The 20,707-nt window shown below is 40.6% G+C and overlaps 1 protein-coding gene across 5 annotated transcripts in view; it reads right to left on the bottom strand.

Annotated features, from left to right (window-relative positions):
- The window catches only part of LOC109914802 (janus kinase and microtubule-interacting protein 1-like), a 183,671-nt gene that overhangs the window by 83,559 nt on the left and 79,405 nt on the right, over positions 1–20,707 (bottom strand). For all 5 annotated transcript variants that reach the window (XM_048596484.1, XM_048596513.1, XM_048596499.1 and 2 more), the window contains 3 exons: positions 4,127–4,246; positions 3,137–3,265; positions 1,696–1,779 (listed from right to left, as the gene is read on the bottom strand). In XM_048596484.1, coding sequence (XP_048452441.1) covers positions 1,696–1,779; positions 3,137–3,265; positions 4,127–4,246 — 333 coding nt within the window. The remainder of the gene's footprint in view (positions 1–1,695; positions 1,780–3,136; positions 3,266–4,126; positions 4,247–20,707) is intronic.

Here is a 20,707-nt window from a genome sequence, read left to right as displayed (position 1 = left end):
CAGAACATCAGGTCCACTGTTCCCCCTCTGCAGTGCCCTTGATTCAGGCATCAGCCCATCACTTATTCTTTTGCAGAGTCTTAAAATAATGGAAATCCTTCTCTCCTCTACGGTATCCTGCCAGGTACTGTTTTCACTTTTGCAAAATCCATGCTTGACTTCACCTTACCTGGATTCCTCTCCAACTCACTCAGACTTCAGTTTGACATTTGAGTAGAATATTACTTGCAAAAACATATATAAGTATTTCGTTTGTTTGCCAATATATTTATATACATACATACACAGACATATTTATGGATTGTATTTATTTATTTGTATATAATATGTGTAAATATACATAGTCATAATGTTTTGGCAACACTATCAGAAGTAGGGAAGCATTGCTACAACTGTACAAGACATTAATGAGACCGCACTTGCAGTATTATGTACAATTTTGGTCACCTTACGTGAGGAGCATTGGAAGCAGTCCAGAATGGGTTCACTAGATTGATTTCAGAGATGAAGGGTTTGTCTTATGAAGAGAGATTGAGCCTGTTTAGGCCTATCTTCTCTGGAGTTATATAAGATGCTGAAGGGAATTGACAAAATAGACATAGAAAGGATGTTTCCTCGTGTGGGGCAATCTAGAACACGGTTTTAGGACAAGAGGTAGCAGATTTAAAACAAAGATGAGGAGAAATTACTTCTCTCAATGGGTCCTACATCTGTGGAATTCAGTAACACAGAGTGAGGTGAATGCTATGACATTGAGTAAATTTAAGGAGGAGATAGGCAGATTTTTAATTAGTAATAGGTTAAGTAGCTATGGAGAGTGGGCAGGGAAGTGGAGCTGAGATTGAGATGCGATCAGTCATGATCGTATTAAATGGTGGAGCAAGCCTGAAGGGCTGAATTGCCTCCTCTTGCTCCCAGTTCTTATGTACTTATGTACTTATGACCACAGTGCCTATGCTTAAGAAGGGATCCGCAGTGTAACTAGACAACTATAACTAACTTCCTCGAAACAGAAAATGCAAAACAAATGTACTGTATTAAGTATCACTTTTGTTTTGAATTAGAACTGCAGGGAAAGGAATTAGTAAAACAAAACAAAACAGTGCTGAAAGCCAAATTCTGAAACTCCCTGAGTGGAAAAGAATTGGAATAAATTTTCAGAATCAGCATTAAACTGAAGAGCATTTTAACAGCCAAATAAATGTAATTTCTCGATGCCCTGTCATTTCATAAATGGCTTGGTAACATTGAAATTAGCTGAACAAACAGTATGGATAGTTGCATTCCAATGTCAGCTATGAGCATAAAAAATTATCATAGCCAGTTAATATTTAGTAGCAAGTAGCCTTGTTACAGAGCATAGGCATGCAACCTGCAAAGATTTTTGAGAAGTTGGTCAGAGGTTTATTTTCTATAAATTACCTGATCAATTCAGTATCCGCTTTACATTCTGCTAGAACCACCTTCCTAACATGCGCTTAATCCTGATGTGCACATTGAACGGCACAGATGACCACTGATAAATCTTCGCAGAATTCAAAGATGTATTCAGAAACTGGAAGATTGTGCAAACTAGATTTTACAAGGTCTCTCAAGAAGTTACTAATTACCATTGACGTCAACTGAACCAAGGATGATGGCACAAATCGGAATTAGAACCATTCGAACATAAAGATTCTGAGAATCCACTTTTACCTGCCCTTTCTCAGCAAGCGATTTTTCCAGGTCTTCAATTTTGGCTTGACATCGGAGGAGATCAGCTTGCAGCTGTTCACGAGTCTGTCAAGATAAATCATTCATTACTACACAGAGGGAGGCCATTCAGGCCACTTTTATCTGAGCTGCTTCCTTACTGGAGCAGTTCAAGATGACTGCTCTGCTTTTGTCTCAAGAGCATTAAATATATCTCTTCCCTTAAACAGACTCTACATCAATTATGCTTGTTAACAGTATTGCACACTCCAAGAAATCTATGCATGCAAGTATCTCTAAACCTTTCGCATCTCTCTCTTAGCAGCACTTAAATTTGTTAATTTTTTGTTGCTAACTACATAATCAGTGGAATGACTTTTCCCACAAACCCAATAAGCTCTTTATAATTAAAAAAAAATCACTCCCCATTTGTGAGCAACTTGTGTTTCACCATTAGACAAGTGCCCACTCTTAATACATTGAACAAAGCACAGCATGAAGAAATAACTTGGGTAAGTTGACATTGTCATTATTACACAATAAAAAGGGAGTGCCAAAAACACAGGCTTCAAAATGCCTCTTATTACGAGGGTAAACTGGCATAAAATGTGGTTCAGCTGCTTTCCTCAACCCTCTCATACCTCACGCAGGTACTTGGGGCTGGTTCTGGTGCTCTTCCAAAAATGCTCACATTCTCGTAACCTTGGGATACAGCTTCAGGGCAAGAGAGTGGCATGAAGAGGTACTGTCCCATCCTGGCATCACAGGAACTTCTATATCCAGCTAACTTAAATATTTCCAACAAATTAAATGTCTAATACATTCCAGCCTCAGACAACTGTCTGTGTGGAGTTTAAACATTTTCCTCATGTCTGCGTGGGTTTGCTCCAGGTGCTCCAGTTTCCTCCCACAGTCCAAAGATGTGCAGGCTAGGTGGATTGGTGGAGTTATGGGGATAGGGTGGGGGGCGGGGGATAGATCTGGGTGGGATACTCTTCGGAGGGTCGGTGTGGACTCGATGGGCCAAATGGCCTGCTTCCGCACTGCAGGGATTCTATGGTTCATCTATGACGTGCAAACGATAGGTGTCAAAAGTCACTCACTTGAGGCAGTTGGTGACGCTGTGTAGCCCTAAACTGCCTAAAGAAGAATAAGCTCATTGTATCATTGCACTTCCAAAGGAATAACTGGTTTTGAGGTCAGTTTGATGGGCAACCATGAAGGTTCAATGTATAACAGGTGAAAATGTTGAAAAATTATATCCATTTTGGGTCTAGATGCTGGATGGCATGGAAGATGCTGTATTGATCATTAGTAATCTGAGAAGTCCCAGCTGTGACATAACCCTGGAAGGATAGGGGAATGAAAATTGAAAACAAAATGGAGAAATGCCAAAGCAACTTCTCTTCTGGATTAAGAAGATTGTGCCACATCCTTAACCTACCCTGGTCTCTCGCTCCACATCCAGAGTTCCACCGACTTGCTCCTGAAGCAGTGCATAAGCTCTCTGGAGAGCCTGGTATTCCCTTGTAAGCTGACGGAACCTCAGTTCAGATTCTTCCCTGTTTATGACCTTATAAAGTGGAGGAAATCTTTGGAATTAGTCATAATATGCGAAACAATCTTATCAAGGAAGCAAATGCCAGTAATCACTTTTTAAAAGATTTGACTATGAGATCAAACAACGACTGTGGAACGTTGCCCCATTTTCATTTAGTGTTTCATCCAGTCAAACTCACAGAGATTAGTCCACCACAGCTCAAAGTGACTTTTCTCACACAATCTTTCACCCTTCACCTCACCATTTATCTCAGGCACCTTTCTAGGGCAAATCGCTCGGCTGGCATAGCTGGTCATTGCCGGAACCTTCCGTCATTCACGCTCCTGGTGTCATATTTAAAGCTCAGGTGCTCAGCTGCTGCAAGCCAGGAGCTGTCTCTCAGACCACAGTACTTGACTGTTATCGCTGAGGGAATGGCAAAGTGAATAAACACTAAAAAAAAAAGCTAAGAGTCATAAGATGTGTAGATGTGTGAGTTGCATGATGTGTCCCTGTGCACAAAGCAACATGGCAGAAGCACAGGCATCCCTCAGCTCCAAAGTAAAGCATTAAAAGGCTGATGTGATGTGCGATTTTGTCCGACAGGAGCCATGGTAATGTAGTGAGACTGGTGGCCTGCGGAAGTATTGAGGAGGATGGTATACATGGAGCATGTAAAGATGTCATTGTGAAGACACAGTTGAATGATGGCCAGGACAAGCATTCAGTGAGCTGCAACCCTTACTCTGATTTACAGGTCAGGAATTTTCCCAGTCTAGCTTTTCAGGGATGACAATATGGAAGTGGATGAGACTGTACTTGATCACAATAGATCTCAAAGTCCATTAAGAGTGCCAGTACCAATTGTTTGACAAACATGGTCAAATTATTTACCTCATCTAGATCTTCTTCTGGAGTTGCTGGTGTCCTATCAGTTGTACACGAGGCAACTGAAGAGGTTTCTGAATCGACTGATTCCTCATCAAATCCAAAAAATGTCTCTACAACATGTCTCTGAAAAAAAAAAGTAAAGTAAAGTACTGATGAACATTTATATGTTACTGAGGTCCTCAAAAACGTTGCTATAATCAAACATTTTTTTTCTCACAGCTTCTTTGCAGTACCAATGCAGCTTTGTTCATGAAGAAGGTATTCTGAAGCCATTGCTCAAGAATCTAATCTGTCAGCTAAGGAGCAGCATTTCTACAATGGCTACAATAAAATCCACAATGTAAATGACCTGAATAAAAAAATCCAGACATTCCAAAGTAGTACTGAGGGTCAGCTCACCGTCAGAGGAGCCACCAGAGGATGAGATTTTAATCTGAGGTCCTGTCTATCTGTCTATGTAAAAGATCTCAAAAATTCTTGTTGACTCAGAGTTACAGAGACATACAGCACAGAAACAGACCCTTTGGTTCAACTCGTCCATGTTGACCAGATATCCTATATAAATCTAGTCCCATTTGCCAGCATTTGGATCATATCCTTGTAAACCCTTCCTATTCATTTACACATCCAGATGCCTTTTAAATGTTGTAATTGTACCAGCCTCCATCACTTCCTGTGGCAGCTCATTCCATACATGCACCACCTTCTGCGTGAAAAAGTTGCCCCTTAGGTCCCTTTTATATCTTTCCCCTCTCAGCTCAAAACTATGCCCTGGATCTTGCCTATTTACCCTATCCATGCCCCTCATGATTTTATAAACCTCTATAAAGTGTCTCCTCAGGCTCCAACACTCCAGGGAAAATAGCCCCGGCCTATTCAGCCTCTCCCCATAGTTCAAACCCTCCAACCCTGGTACCATCCTCGTAAATCTTTTCTGAACCCTTTCCAGTTTCAAAACATCTACAAGTTGTCCCCTGTGTCCTGATTAAAGTTTTTCCCTTACTCAACGTCACAAACTTTGATTATCTGGTCATTATCACATTGCTGTTTCTGGGACTTTGCGGTATGCAAATTGCCTGCCACATTTCTTACATTACAACAGACTACATTTCAAATATACTTCATTGACTACAGAGGTGGTGCTCCTATACATCTGCTGCTCTTTTCCTACTGGGCGGAAGTGTCGTGGTTTTAACTATAAAAGTATTATGAAACCTGTAGTTGTGGAGGGCAATATATAAATGCAAATCTTTCTTTTTAGTATTAGCAATGTGATTAGGAAAGATCACATGTGTGTGTATAAAATTTCTGACAAGCTACATCTTTGCCAAGGTACACATTAAGCCAGAAGTCATAACTCAAATGATAGTACCCCATTCGATAAATGTACATATATTTATAACCATAACTGCCTGTTATAATTCTGGCTGGAATGTGATCTCCCAGAGTTTAAGGATAGCTTGCTAGGTTCAGTTAACTTGCTGATAAACACAAACTGCCTTTCCTACTGTAGAATCTTCAGTCATAGAGTCATACAGCAGAGAAACAGACTCTTCGGTCCAACTATTCCACGCTGACCATGTGCCCAAAACTTAACTAACTCCACTTACTGCACTTAGCTCATACCCATCTGAACCTTTCCTATTCATGTCCAAATGTCTTTTAAATGTTGTAACTGGACCTGCCTCCACCACTTCCTCTGGCAGTTCATTCCACACATGAACCACTCTCTGTGGAAAAAAGTTGCCCTTCATGTCCTTTTTAAAGCTTTCTCCTCTCGCCTTAAAAATATGTTTCCTAGTTTTAAACTCCCCCACCCTAGGGAAAGGACCCAGTCATTCAGCCTTGTCCTGATACCCATTACCTGCTTTGTCACAAATTCAATTCCAAGAGTTTATACTTCACAGCAAGATTGTAAATTCAAAACTTTCATAAAAACAGCACTTTAGTCACTAACTGTCCCCTCTTAAAACGAGTTTAAAACAGAGAAACAAATATGAATTAAAATTAAACCAAAAACTTCAATGCTGAAAATCTGAAACAAAAGGAAAACAGAAACTGCTGGAGAAACTCAACAGGTCTGGCAGCATTTCACAGAATCACTACAGTGTGGAAGCAGGCCATTCAGCCCATCAAGTCCACACCAACCCTCTAAAGAGCAGTCCACCCACACTTATTCCTCTACTCTATCCCTTTTATCTCATATATCCCATGCTAATCCAGATAGCCTGCATATCCCTGGACAATTTTGCACAGCCAGTCCACCTAACCTAGGCATCTTTGGACTGTGGGAGGAAACTGCAGCACCCAGATGAAACCCACGCAGACACGGGTAGAATGTGCAAACTCCACACAGGCAGTCGTCTGAGGGTGGAATTGAACCCAGGTCCTTGGTGCTGTGAAACAGCAGTGCTGACCACTGAGCCACTGTGCCACCACTAATAGAGAGAGAAAGAGAGTCAATGTTTTGGGTCCAGAACTCTGAAGAAGGGTTGCTGGACCTGAAGCATTGACTCTGCCTTCTCTCCACAGATGCTGCCAGACCAGCTGAGCTTCTCCAGCACATTCTGTTTTTGTAACAAACACGATTTTTTTCATCACAGAGAAATAGGAAGTCCTGTCGTTCAGGAGGGAGAAAGCCACTAAAATCCACAATTCATCTCAGCAAAGTAAAATCTGTTGTACCAGTAATCAAATTCAAATTTATTTCAATTTTCAGTGACCCGGTTGAAGAGTAAAACTTAGTGATCAATTGTGATGCAACTGGAATTGGCAAAGGACGTTCTCATCTTTCAGTAACAAAATATTAAAATACAAAATGACCTGGTTTATAGGCCCCCTGTGAGCAAATTTGCAGTTGAAGGGGGTTTCATAAAGTTGACTGGTGCACTTGCGAACACCTGCCTGTTCACTCCAGTCCTTTCCATGATTTTAGGAGAAATCAGTGCCTTAACCTCAATTATTGGGCATTAACGGATCGCTCCCTAACCTTCCCTCAATTTAGAGACCAATGGGAGGTGTTCAATCATAAGGATAGTAGCCCACTGCTCAGGTTGGTTTGGAGGACTGGAGGGAGGGGGTTGGCCTCCATTGGTGGCTCCCTTAAGAAATTTGATGCCCCCTTTAAGGTTTGGGCCACCCAGGGGTTCAATCGTCACCTGGCCTTCAAAGCACAAGCTACGTTTCCCCTTTCCCCTCTCTACTGCCCACAATTATTTCCAACCTGGCACTCTGACAGTTTGACTGCTGTGACATCTTGGAGTCCCAAGAGATGCCACCATTTCTGGTGCCACTGCTGAAACTACGGATCTGCTGACCAATCAGGTTGGCCAACAGCTTCGCTGAAATGGGACATTCTCCTGAGCAAGGAGAAATCTTGCCACCAAATGACTACAGGATGCAGTGGAAATGATTTCATTCGCCTCTCTAGTGCACCATCGGAGAGGTTCAGTCCTAACATGGAAAGTCTGACAAAGTGTGTGACTGATCATTACAGCTAGAAAAGTAAAAGGTGTTCCCACCACCAGCCATTACCTTACATAAACTGCTGTGTGTATTGACCAAATGTAACACAACCAGATATACACTTGCAGAGTGCTCTGTCCCTCGATGAGAGGTCAGCCAATTATATGTTCTCTGTTACCTTCACATGCCTTGACATTCACTTTATAGTTTGGAAACGGGCAGCAGAACTATTATCTGAAGTTTCATTTTATTTTTGACAGGTCACATGAAAAATATTATATAGCTTGAAGCAAAAGAGAAAAACAATGTTTATGGGGTGATATTTGTGACATGATGCATTGTTCTCATCTCGCTCCAACTTTTCTTTGAAAGGAAGGTCCACCAAAACTATTTATTTTATGAAGCCTTTCAGGTCAAACATATTCATGGCCATAGTGAAATAAAACATCAGCACCAGAGATTATCTGTCAAAACTGAAGTCTGATTCCCCTTCTGTATCATTGGCAGTCTCCTTTACCTCATCATAGGACTGGAAATCACAAAAACAACCAATCAATACAAAACAAACTCTTTTACATCATTCGACATGTAGTTCACTTCCGAGAACGATACGGATTGTCCATGTATCACTCTCGGGATTTAGATTTAGATTTTATTGCCACACGTACTCAAGTACAGAAAAAGCACAGGATTACAGTGAAAAGTGTATAATGTCTCCACAGACGGCACCATCTTTGGTACAAAGGTAGCTAAGTACAAAACTTAGGTACAAAGTAGTAAGAGCAAAAGAGTTAAAAAGTTAAGCATTACCTTTTGCCATGTCTTTCACATCCATCAAAGTATTTTAGTGACATACAAGGAAAAGCCATCAGCAGCATCATACAGACCTAGACAGTTTTTAAAGTATCAATCTCCCAAAACTAAATATTTGTACGGAAAGTAGTACCCACAAGGAGTTAACACCTTTCCGAAATCCTAAATCTATTTCATTGCAGAGCCGTTCCATTTTCCTCAAATGCTTACCTTTAAAAATAATGAACAGGGCCACATTAAATGTAAACAGCCTCCATCAATATTGCAAAGCTATTAACAAGTAGAGTGAGTAAGGAAGGTTTCAATACTGAGCTTAAAACTGCACTGCCTGCAACTCTGCAGTAATAATTCTAAGCTGCTTCTAAGATTAGTCTACATCGATGATTTAGATTGAATTGGCAGGTTCTTCTCTTCAATTAACTAAAAATTAGAACAGTGATATAAGGAGCAGTCAATTTGCCACTATATATGTCATACAATGCCACAAAATCAAAAGTGAACACACCAGTCCAAAATGTAATCTTGTCATGATCCACTGACCAACAGGATATAGCCTTGGAAAGTTTCCTATAACTATGGGATTATTTTCAATTATCCATTTTTGATGACTATTTTGATAAATGAACATTTTGATAAATATTAAGAAATAAATTAATAAGTGCATAGACTGGAGCACAAAGAGTTCACTCAATAGAAAACAATTATTTACAATAACTGAGGAAAATCTACAGTCATTCATGGGAAAATTCTCCCTACATTTCAGTATACCATTCTTTCTTTCTTCCAAAGTACAATGGGCACCTTTTTAATAATCATTATTGTGGAGAAAAAGGTAATTTTTCTTTTCTGTGGGATCCAGAGTGGCAAGTATTGGGTGTGAATGGCCATCTGGACCCAGTAAAGAGAGAAAACATTACCAGGGGAATGATGAAAAGAGCAACAAGGAAATATTGGCGAAGGACAAAAAGCAAGCATGTATCATGTTGTCAGGCAGCAAGGATTTAGCCTAGTGATAAGCTTAGGGTATTAAAATGAAGCTCACAATTAGGAATATGCAGCTGAAACCTCAGGCCAGTTTTCCACACCTCACAGATACCATAAGATTTTGCACTGTTCAACCCTTTTTCTTTCACTACAACAATTTTCAAAACGGCAAGACGAAAAGAACAGCTGAAGGGAAAGAAAGTTCTATTAACATGTCAAGCACTAATTAATGTTAATTGCATTTAACATAGCAGATCATAAAAATTGATCGCTTTTCTTTCTACGTATGACATCCTGACCTTAAAAAACTTTGTGTAAGACTTAATTTATAAATTACCAGCAGGATGACTGCTGGTGATGCTAACATGATTTTTTTTACATGTTCTCTCGGTATTTCCATCTTAACACAAAATGTTACCCAGCTTATTTTCGAGCAGTTAATGCTTCCAGTAAATTTACTGACAGATGGGTGTCATATAGACACATCAAAACATGTCTGTCAGTGAACCTCATCAAATTTAAGTATTTTTGTAACTTAGCTAAAACGTTCCACATCATCAATTAAGCATAATCTTCCTCCTCACAGGCTTATACGTAAGTGAAAGGATGCAAGCTGTTTTTGTTTGATCCAATGTTACCTGTTAAGAGAGAAAAAGCTGAATTTTTGCCCCCCATGAGGGAAACTCATGCTGCAGCTGACATGACAAGCAGCACCATCCTGCCCTGGACCATCTTTCTAGAGGCTGGATGGCCATCAGTAGTGTAGTGGTGGGTAGCCGGTTAATTGGAGCTGCAAGCCAATTAAGGCGATTTTTCAAAGGCCTGCAGACCCTCAAAGTATTGAGGCTTATAAAGGCCAGCTGCCTGAAGGCAGCCTCCAGGCAACAGATCAAGCAGTCAGGCCTCAGGAAAGGCTTTGAGGCCCTGCCTACTGCCTGGTTACAGTCGCAGTCAGATGCTCGCTTATGGAGGGGCTTCCTTTCTACATAGTTCCCTGAATATTGTGGGGATTTGTCAAACTTGAATTTTTAAAACTTGGGTGAGAGGATGCCTCAGGATGGAGGTGCCTCCTCCCTCCCTCTTAACTGCATGTTGCTGCTCCTTCCAAGCTGGACGGCCTCCTTTCAATTAAACGGTGATCCTGCCCCCGATCACGAATTGGCCAATTTGGGGAAAATTGCAGTGTTATGTAACTGTTACCAACAGTTTGGAGTCATGACCCCATCCCCCCACCCCCCAAACTTGATTACAACCCAGAGTCCTGCCCAAGGTTTCAAACATTTCAGACAAGGACATGAGGAGCAACTTTTTCACACAGAGGGCGGTTCGTATGTGAAATGAACTGCCAGAGGAAGTGCCAGATGCAGGTACAGTTACAATATTTAAAAGACATTAGGACAGGTGCACAAACAGTTAGAGGGATATGGGCCAAACACAGGCAAGTGGGACCGGTTACGTTTGAGACAACTTGGTCAGCATGGGTCTGTTTCAGTGCTGTGTGACTCTATGACTCTATGTAAATGTTTGTAATTTAAAATGGATTATGTACTCGTTAAGTAAAGGGTGTTAATTGCTGAAATACGCAGCATACAATATCAGCATCTACAATTTCCAAGTAAACATTGCATGGTCAATAGGATAAAGTTCTCTTCACTCTACGCCAGTCACATACCTCAGTAAAAGCTCTTCTCACATCAGCAGAGTAATTTTAGCTGAGAATTACAATTTCCTCAATTCCGCTCTTGAGAACATGGATCAGAAAAATCAGACCTGCAAGTTAAGCATTCCTGATTCTCTGCACCAAGTCCAGTTTCTGAAAAATTGGTCATCAATAGAAACTGCATGCTTAGCCTGCTAGTAGCCAGACTGATGTAGTCTATACTTGCTTCACATAGGACCCTTACAGGCAAGATGGGCTACATCCCGCTAATAAACTAGATTCAAGACAACTTTTGGAAAGGTCATCTATATGATAACTCTGAGCTCAGCTCACATAGGACCCACATTTAGACACAAAGCAACTGATTTAAGGAATCCTTGTTATTTATTTTTCCCCTGACACACAGGTTCAGCTTTAACGATCAGACCCAATTTGCCTGTTCAGTGATTGACGGCAGTGTGCCACAACATGTAAACAGCGGTTCGCAGTCACACTTCACAAGGCAGTAATTTTCTGCTGGCTACATTGTCACAGAATGGCTTTTGCCCCCACGCAGAGAAAAGGTGAAACATTTCAGGTCAGCTCAAGTGGAATAATACCAAATAATACTGTGTAGCAGTTGTTTTAATGGAGATTGGCACTTACCAGGCCCGAGATTTACGTTAACACGACTATTACTTGAAACCTGAGGTGACCTCAAATGTCAGGTCTCTACAAGGGCACAACCATCAGCTGATATAACACACCAGTGTAAGTTTAAACACTTGCCTCTAAAAAGACACAGGGGAGAGACTGGAAGTAATAGACTGAATGTCTTCTCTCCTCGATCCTTTGAAAGGTGCTACTGAACAAGTTGGCTCACCAGTTCCTCTCACTCATGCATCGATCAAACTGTGTTAGAATTCTATGAAAAATACTGATCTAGTCTAAACAAGATCAAGTACACAGGCAGATCAGCAAAGCTCAATGAGATTTATCTGTTAGTCAAAAAATCCAACCATTTCAAATTCAAACACAATAGATAGCCTTTTTAGCTGTGCTGATTTTCAAGGAAGATGAGAAAGCTCATTACTACTACTCATTTTAAAAGTGTTCCTGCTATTATGGTTAAATTGTCCTTGAGATCTTTAGTCATTTTTACATAATACATTTCAGCAAAAAAAAAACTCAAACTGAGCTGCTAGCACCGTACTGGATTCAAGAGAACAAGAATGTAAACATGGGAAACACACTAATTCAGAACAGTATTTACAGTTAAAATATTTTTACTATCCTCTGACTGAAATGTATTTATATTTAAAAAGGAGGCACTGCTATAGCACATTCTATCATACACAAACTCTGCGGATTTTGTAAAATCAGTTCAATCTCAGGCTAATCAGAGAAAATAAACATATCTTTATTCACTGGGAGGACTTTCTTACCTTCATGCTTATAAGTCATTTCTTGGCAGCCAGAGAAATACAGACAAACCAAAACACATAAGCAGATGAAGCAGGAAAAATACAGCACAAGCAGTAAATATTCCATTTTATTACTTGAGCTACTTAACAATGTTATTGAAGAATTTGTTCCCCTGCATTAATATTTGGAAGATGAAAACACAATTCCTAAATGTTCAACATAACAGAGAAGAGCAAACAGCTGTTACTAATGCCAGGACGAAAAAAAATCTTCTGGTTTGTCTTTTCACAATTTCCTGGATGCTGTTTTCTTCAGGTGAAGCCTAAGGAAATATGCGATGCCAATATGTCTCAACGTTCTGATGGAATACCCTCCTGGTCTTCTGGCCCCTCCTCCTACTGTGCCCATTGCTTGTTGTGCACAACTGCACTGTCATCACAAATCAGAATCTCCTAGGCATCATGTCAGTCTATCTGACCAGCAAATTCCATGACGTGCATGGCAATTTGAAAAACACATACGTCTCTCCTTCAGAATATAAAGAAGGGTCTGAAATTTCATATGGCTATTACTTTTAACAATGTAACAAGCAAGAAGGTCCAAAAGAACAAAAATCTACAGGATGTTGAGTAATACAGCCCTTGCACTCTTTCTCTGACTGCCTCATTGTCACTGTCACTGTGTACTTGTCATATTGGCTCGGAATATGTGGTAAGAATAGAATCAGCAGGCTATTCATCCCATTGAGTCCACACCGACCCTCTGAAGTACATCCTATGCAGACCCACCCCATTCCTGTAACCCTACATTTCCCATGGACAATCCACCTTACCTGCACATCTTTAGCCTGTGGGAGGAAACCGGAGCACCCAGAGAAAACTCCATACAGTCACCTGAGGCTGGAATTGTACCTGGGTTCCTGGCACTATAAGGCAGCAGTGCTAACTACTGAGCCACTATGCCACCCCTCTGTTACACTAATGGTGAGGCTATCACTGGCTACCACATAAAAACAAATCCAGCAGCAATATCCACCAGAATACTAACATAAAATAAAGAATTGTGGATGCTGGAAATCTGAAACAAGAACAGAAATTGCTGGAACCCTCCAGGTCACTGGACTTGAAATATTTTCTCTCGATAGATGATACCAGACCTCCTGAGTTTCTCCAGCATTTTCCGCTCTTGGTTTAGTAATACCTCATGCACAGTTATACCCGAAAATGAAGAACTTGTTTATATTGCGGTGCCCCTCGACAAGCTTCACTCTAACAGCGCAGTATCAGAGATAATGTGTATGGCAGACAAACGTGTATGGCAGGATAGAAATCCACTGATTGCAATGGAAACAGCTGGGTTTGTCCATTTAAACAGTTTTGATGAATGGCCATCAACCTGAAAGGTTAAATCTGTTCTTTTCCAAGAGATGCCGCCTGACTGGTGGAATTTCACCCAATGTTTTGGTCCTTATTTCCTCTCAGAACATAGATTTAAACAGTTTTTTTTAAGGGCTCTTATTTTACATTCTCAAAGGGATGGAAGATCTTAGAACAACATTGTAATGTTTAAATTGCAATAGCTTCTTGTAGCAGCATCACACAGAATTGTAAAACAAGGAAACTATACATACAGGAAGAGAGGGATTGTTAGGTACAATATTGAGCCAAGATCGTCCACATACCATCCCAGCAATCATACAAAACCATGATAATTGAGTTGTCAACTCGAACTAATTGGGGAAACAATTCAGGAGAACACCATTACCAATGGGACAATAAACTACTATTGATCAGAAATCTAAAGTATTGCTGGGCAGAGCACAGCAGTGGATAAAAAGAATATTTACTGAATTTAAGCTGATTCATTCTATTCATATGCCCTACCTACCGATCAGAAACCAGTCTGATTTTTGCTGTGTTAATAGGGATTCACCAACTTTGTAATAAACCACTAGCAAAAATAAACAGTCAGCTCCCTGCAACACAATGTCTCATGCAATTTCAGAAGTGCCATTTGGTTTTTCAGAACTCACCATTAGATCCCATGAACTGCCTTCCGGTAATAGTGTCACAATGCTGAAGCATTATTGCTAAGACTGGCTTCTGCATTGCATCAAAGGTGGGACACAAAAAATTTTTAATGACTACTAAAAACCAAAAGAACTGCGGATGCTGTAAATCAGGAACAAAAACAGAAGTTGCTGGAAAAGCTCAACAGGTCTGGCAGCATCTGTGAAGAAAAATATCAGAGTTAACGTTGGGGTCCAGTGACCCTTCCTCAGAACAGTTCTCCGTTCAAAGGAAGGGTCACTGGACTTGAAACGTTAACTGTGATTTTTTTCTTCACAGATGCTACCAGACCTGCTGAGCTTTTCCAGCAACTTCTGTTTTTGTTCCTGTTTTTAATAACTTTCCTGACAGAAACATGCATGCAAGACAATCCTAAAACATAACCATCTTACAAACTTAATATCTGTCATAAATGTCACAATTCTAAAAGACTATTCAGGAATAGAATCACTCAAGGATGCAGGCACATCAATCTATGAAGGTAGAAGGATGAAAAAGTAGTTGGCAAAGCCTATGGGTCCTTTTATTTCCCATTTACAGGCAGTAAGTTCAAAGGCAGGGAAGCTGTGGCTCTTTATGGAAGTCTGTATAGCACTCACCAAGAGTACTGCATCCAGTTCTGGTCACCACACTTCATGTATTTGTGAATGTCCTCGAGAGGCTGCAGTGGAGATTTGCCAGAATGGTTTCAGAGATGTGGGTTTCAGTTAAAAGGTTAGGTTGGAAAGGCTGGTGCTTTTCCTCAAAGGAGATTCAAAAGGGATATGATAGTGGTGTTAAAGATTATGATTAGCTTAGAAAAGGTAAGAAAGGAAAACATTTTCCATTAGCTGATGGCACAAGGACGAGAATCCCTACAGTGTGGAAGCAGGCCATTCGGCCCATTAAGTCTGCATTGACCCTCCAAAGAGTGTCCTAGCCAGTCCCATCATCCTAGCTGATCCCAGTATCCATTCATTTCCCATTGCTAATCCACCAGACTGCACAGCCTTGGATAACTTAGCACAGTCAATCCACCTAAGCTGCACATCTTTGGGCTGTCGGAGGAAACTGGAGCACCTGGAGGAAACCCACACAGGCACAGGGAGAACATGCAAACTCCACACAGACAATTGCCCAAGGCTGGAATCGAACCCAGGTCCCTGGTGCTGTGAGGCAACACTGCTAACTTCTGAGCCACTGTGCTACCCCATTTATGATCTGAAGACTTGTTTATGATCTGAAGCCATCCCAAAACTCTTTGTAGCCCATTAAGAGCTTTTAAAGTATAATCACTGTTTTAATGCAATAAACTGGCAGCCAATTTACACACAGCAAGCTCTCACAAACAGCAATGTGGCACTGAGCAATTGGAGGCATTGTTTGAGGAATAAATGTATAAACATTTGGCCACCAAAGAGATCTACCCCACAGAATTAAACCCTTATCCATCCACTCATAAGAACAAACAGAGTGTTGATTTATGGCTCATCTGAAAGGCAGCAGCTTTAACAATACAACACACATTCAATACTGCCCTAATGTGCCAGCCTTGCTTATGCCTTTCAGGATTAGGGCAGAACATTTTAGCGGAAAGACAACATACTGCCACTGAGCCACAACTGCCACTTAAATGTAACACTTAGAAATGGAAATTGTACATATTTAGGAAAAGATGCCAATTACTGAACATTATATCTTAACCACCTCAGATGAAATGTTGAAGAAATTTAGGACAACCTGCAGACAACGTACAGAGCTAATTTGTCCTATCGTCATTGGGTGCTGCAGTGTCCTTTTCGGTGCCCCAGCCACAAAAAATGGGACAAGTTACTGAGAACATCAAGGCAGTTGCAAACAAATATGCACATGGTTTCCAGGCAATGGCTTTTGAAAGAAGCTCAAATATGATTGAAAATTCAATTACAAACTGCTTTTAAGACAAGGTCCAGGAGTTAGCTTTGATTTGATTTGATTTATTATTGTCATATTTACTGAGATACAGTTAAAAGTGTTGGTTTGTGTGCTACAGATTAAACCATACAAAGGTAACAGAACAGACTGTGGAATAAAGCATTACAAATACAGAGAAGGTGCAAAGAAAGATCAACATTAGAATTGGAAAGGTCCGTTCAAAAGTCTGATAACAGCGGGGAAGATGCTGGTTAGTAACATTTAAACACCAAATAAAACACAAAATGCACAGCCATTCATTCTTCCTCCCAGCAGATTCTTAATCAGTATTCAACTTGCTCAGTCACGTTCTTAAATTTACAGAGATAGCAGGAACTGCAGATGCTGGAGAATCCGAGACAACAAGGTGCAGGGCTGGATGAACACAGCAGGCCTTAAATTTACATCAGTTTAACTTCAGGATAAGGTATTAGCAATTGCATTGTCTTTCCTGGAAATATGTACAATTTTTATGTTGCAGATCTAAGCTCCATCTGAACAAGCTTCGGGTCTTATTTTTAAACTGTTCTATATATGTTAACAGATTATGATCCATGAAGTTTGATTTGATTTGATTTGATTTATTATTGTCACATGTCCCTAGGTACAGTGAAAAGTTTTGTTTTGCGTGCAGCACAGGCAGATCATGTCATTATCTCACTATCATCGTACAGGGATGGGTTCTAGTATTAAACTCTTGGAAGTCATTGTATATCTTTGTTATTTGGATAGACTAGCTATATGTAAGCTGTTTGTACAAACATATTTGCATGCATTAACAATGTTATTTTAAGCCTGGAGCTTCTTACTTATTTTTCTTTATAGCATATGGTTGGTTTGTGTCTATTGAGGATCGACATACTCTAAAGTAAAAGGCTGATTGTAGTCAACCACTTGAAAAAAATCAATTTGAAGTTAAGCAACGAAAAGACAACCATGGCTTTTCCTGAAAATAGATAATAGCTGTGAGGACTCTTATCACACAATCATAATTGCTCAAAATTATCTGATATTCCGTCTTAATTATACCCCTTTATACATTCTTCCAACTTCTCCCTGCTCTGTGCTACATCAGCTGGTCCTACTTGTGCACTGGACAATTACTTGCAAATTGTGTCAGTGCTACATTCAATCAGAATTTCCATCCTCTAGCTATGGGAAACTGTGTGTGTTCCAGAAACCCTGACCATTACCCAGATCATATACACATCACAGCCAACAGAGTAATGGTCCCTAACAAAACGTCAATCCTGTCGAGACATGGCAATCAATTGCAGACAAATGATTAAAAAGTAAATTATGGAGTGCAACACTTAGCTGAAAGGAATGTGCTCCTTTCTGTGAACAGCTACTATGCACGTCTGCAAAAGGAGCCTAATCAGTATCTATCAGCTGTGTACAGAATGTCAGTGACTGGCCAAATTATGCACAATTCACAAGCAAGGGAAGGGGTTGTGTGATGTAGAGTTTTCTGGTCATAACATAAATGGCAACTCACTCATTTTAAGTAGATGACTATTAGATGAACCAGGACTACATGCTTAAATAAAAGCTTCTTTTTTACTTATTAATAATGGAAGTTATTTTGAAAAAAGACTTGGATTTATAAAATATCTTACATCATCTCTTTAATATCTCCAGCTGCTTCGCATATAAGCAACTTTGACCTACAGCAACTGTTGTCTGAAGGTAAACAGAAGACATTTGCTCAGGCGATGAAGCAACTTTATTGTGTACAGTGCTTCAGGTTTAATTAGTTACAGGTTACAGCGCAAAATAATGTTTTGTCTATCCATTGACAATGCCAGAACAAAAAATAATTGGTAGTTCAGCTTTTCTCCCCACTGTAACAGCAAGTTATTTATCAGACGTACACAGCCAGGACAATAGTCCACAGAGTTTGCAAAACAAAAATATGACTACAAAGAAAGATGACCTAAACTATGTTAAAATGGCATCTCAAATTAAACTTAAGAAATTTCTGTTTTCAGACAAACTGGACTAAGTTCAACATGAACAGTGGAACAGATTGGAGTGTCACGATGTGGCTGTACAAAACATTGGTGAGGCCACTTTTAGAATTCAGGTCTCCCTGCTATAGGAAGGATGTTGTTAAACTTGAAAGGGGTCTGAAAAGATTTTCCAGGATGTTGCGGGGACTTGAGCTATAGGGAGAGGCTGAATAGGCTGGGTCCATTTTCCCTGGAGAGTCGGAGGCGGAGGGGTGACTTTATGGACATTTATAAAATCATAAGGGGCATGGATAGGGTGAATAACCAAGGTCATTTTTTCCCAGGGTGGGAGCATCCAAAACTAGAGGGCATAGGTTTAAGGTGAGAGGGGAAAGATTTAAAAGGGACATAAGGAGCAATATTTTCACACACAGGGTGGTGCATATATGGAACAAGCTGCCAGAGGAGGTGATGGGGCAGGTACAATTGTAGCATTTAAAAGACATCTGGTTGGATATATGAATATGAAGGGTTTGTAGGGATATGGGAGAAATGACGGCAAATGGAACTAGATCAGTTTAGATTGACACAGATGAGTTGGACTGTTTCCATTCTGAATGACTAGAACTCTATAAATTGTAGTAATAGTTAGAAGAGAATGAGGCCATTCAGCCAGTCATGATGTGCTGGGCAAAAAAAAAAGAGCCTTCCCATCCCAAGGTCCAGCTTTTGGTCTGTAGCTTTGTAAGTTATGACATTCAATGTGCATGTCCAACTTTAGTTAAATGCCATGGAGGTTTCTAAATCTACTACCCCTACAGGCAGACCCACCAGACTCTGGGTGAAAACATTCTCCTTGACTCTACTTTAACCTTTCTCCCAATTGCTTTAAATCTATGGTCCTTCACTCTGGAACTAATGGAAATAGGTCCTCCCTGTCCACTCCATCTAGTTCCCTCAAGTGTATGGAACTCAATTAAAATAGAGATAGTAAGAACTGCAGGTGCTGGAGTCAGAGATAACACAGTGTGGAGCTGGAGGAAGACAGCAGGCCAGGCAGCATCAGAGGAGCAGGAAAGTTGATGTTTCGAGTCAGGACCCTTCTTCAGAAAATTAAATCGGAGGTCCTGTAATGCATTGGGTAGCATCCCTGCCTCTGAGCTAGAAGCTCCAGATTCAAGTCTCACCAGCACTTGATGATCAAAAAAGGTTCATTCATAACACAGCTGTACACACTGTAAGGATCACCCTGAAATTTATTCCAACTCCTGTCAATGACAGATGCAAAGAGTGGGTGAGTTTACTGGCCAGCCATATGCTTGAAAGAACATTGAAGCCTCTACTATCACTATCCGTAGCTCCAGAATACAACATTTGTCTGAAAGGACGTATTGTCATAGCAAACTTGGACTCTGAGTGAACTGCAACACACCAACAATTAAATTTCTCCTCAGCTTCCTCTGTTCCAAAGAAAATAACGCTAGCCCGACCAATCTTTCCTCAGAGATAGTATCCTCATAAATCTCCTCTGTTCTATCTCTAATGTGGTCGCGTCCTTGTCACATAGCAACCAGACTCATACACAATGCTCTAGCTCTGGCTTAAATACAGGGTAACCAGATTTTCAAAAGGAAAAGCCAGAACACTTTGAAATGCCTTGGGAAGGTTAGGATCCATGGTGACTGACATATTGGGTGACCAACGGCAGGAGTCTGGGGGTAGCCTGGATGAAGATAGGAGATCACATCATGACAGCTCTCACAATATGCCCAGTCAGAGTTGACCAATTTTTGAAGATACAAATCACAGTTTCTGATTTTGTTGCCACCCACTGAGACTACATAGAAGACTGGAGTTAGGGCAAACCTGCTAAACTTTTGAATCGCTGTGCTGTGGACGATACAGTATTCCAGCACATAGTTACATTGTGGATGGCCGAAAAACAAATAAAAGAGATCTGTGACCACAACAAATGCAGCTTCTGATTTGCATGTACTCCTGTGCATCTTCTGGCTCCACCCAGCTAATTCCCCAGAATGAATGTGACAGGTCAGTTAGAGGGGTGAGACCACAGCTTAAAGGGGCTTAGCCTATAGTCAAGGGGTGGAGCCACCACAGAATTGGAAACCAAGGCATCTGGAGAAAACAGTCAAGACATCAAGATGGTCAGAGAAAAGCCCGGATGATTCCGGTCAAACTAGCTCACCTGGACACATTTCAAAACTAATGTTTTATACAGTTCTAACACAACTGCCCTACTCATAGACAACAAGGTGCAGGGCTGGATGAACACAGCAGGCCAAGC

Source organism: Rhincodon typus, chromosome 1 (genome assembly GCF_021869965.1).
Source record: "Rhincodon typus isolate 14 chromosome 1, sRhiTyp1.1, whole genome shotgun sequence".
NCBI lineage: Eukaryota > Metazoa > Chordata > Chondrichthyes > Orectolobiformes > Rhincodontidae > Rhincodon > Rhincodon typus.
Note: the sequence above shows the minus strand (reverse complement) of the source record. Positions and strands in the feature narration are given on the sequence as shown.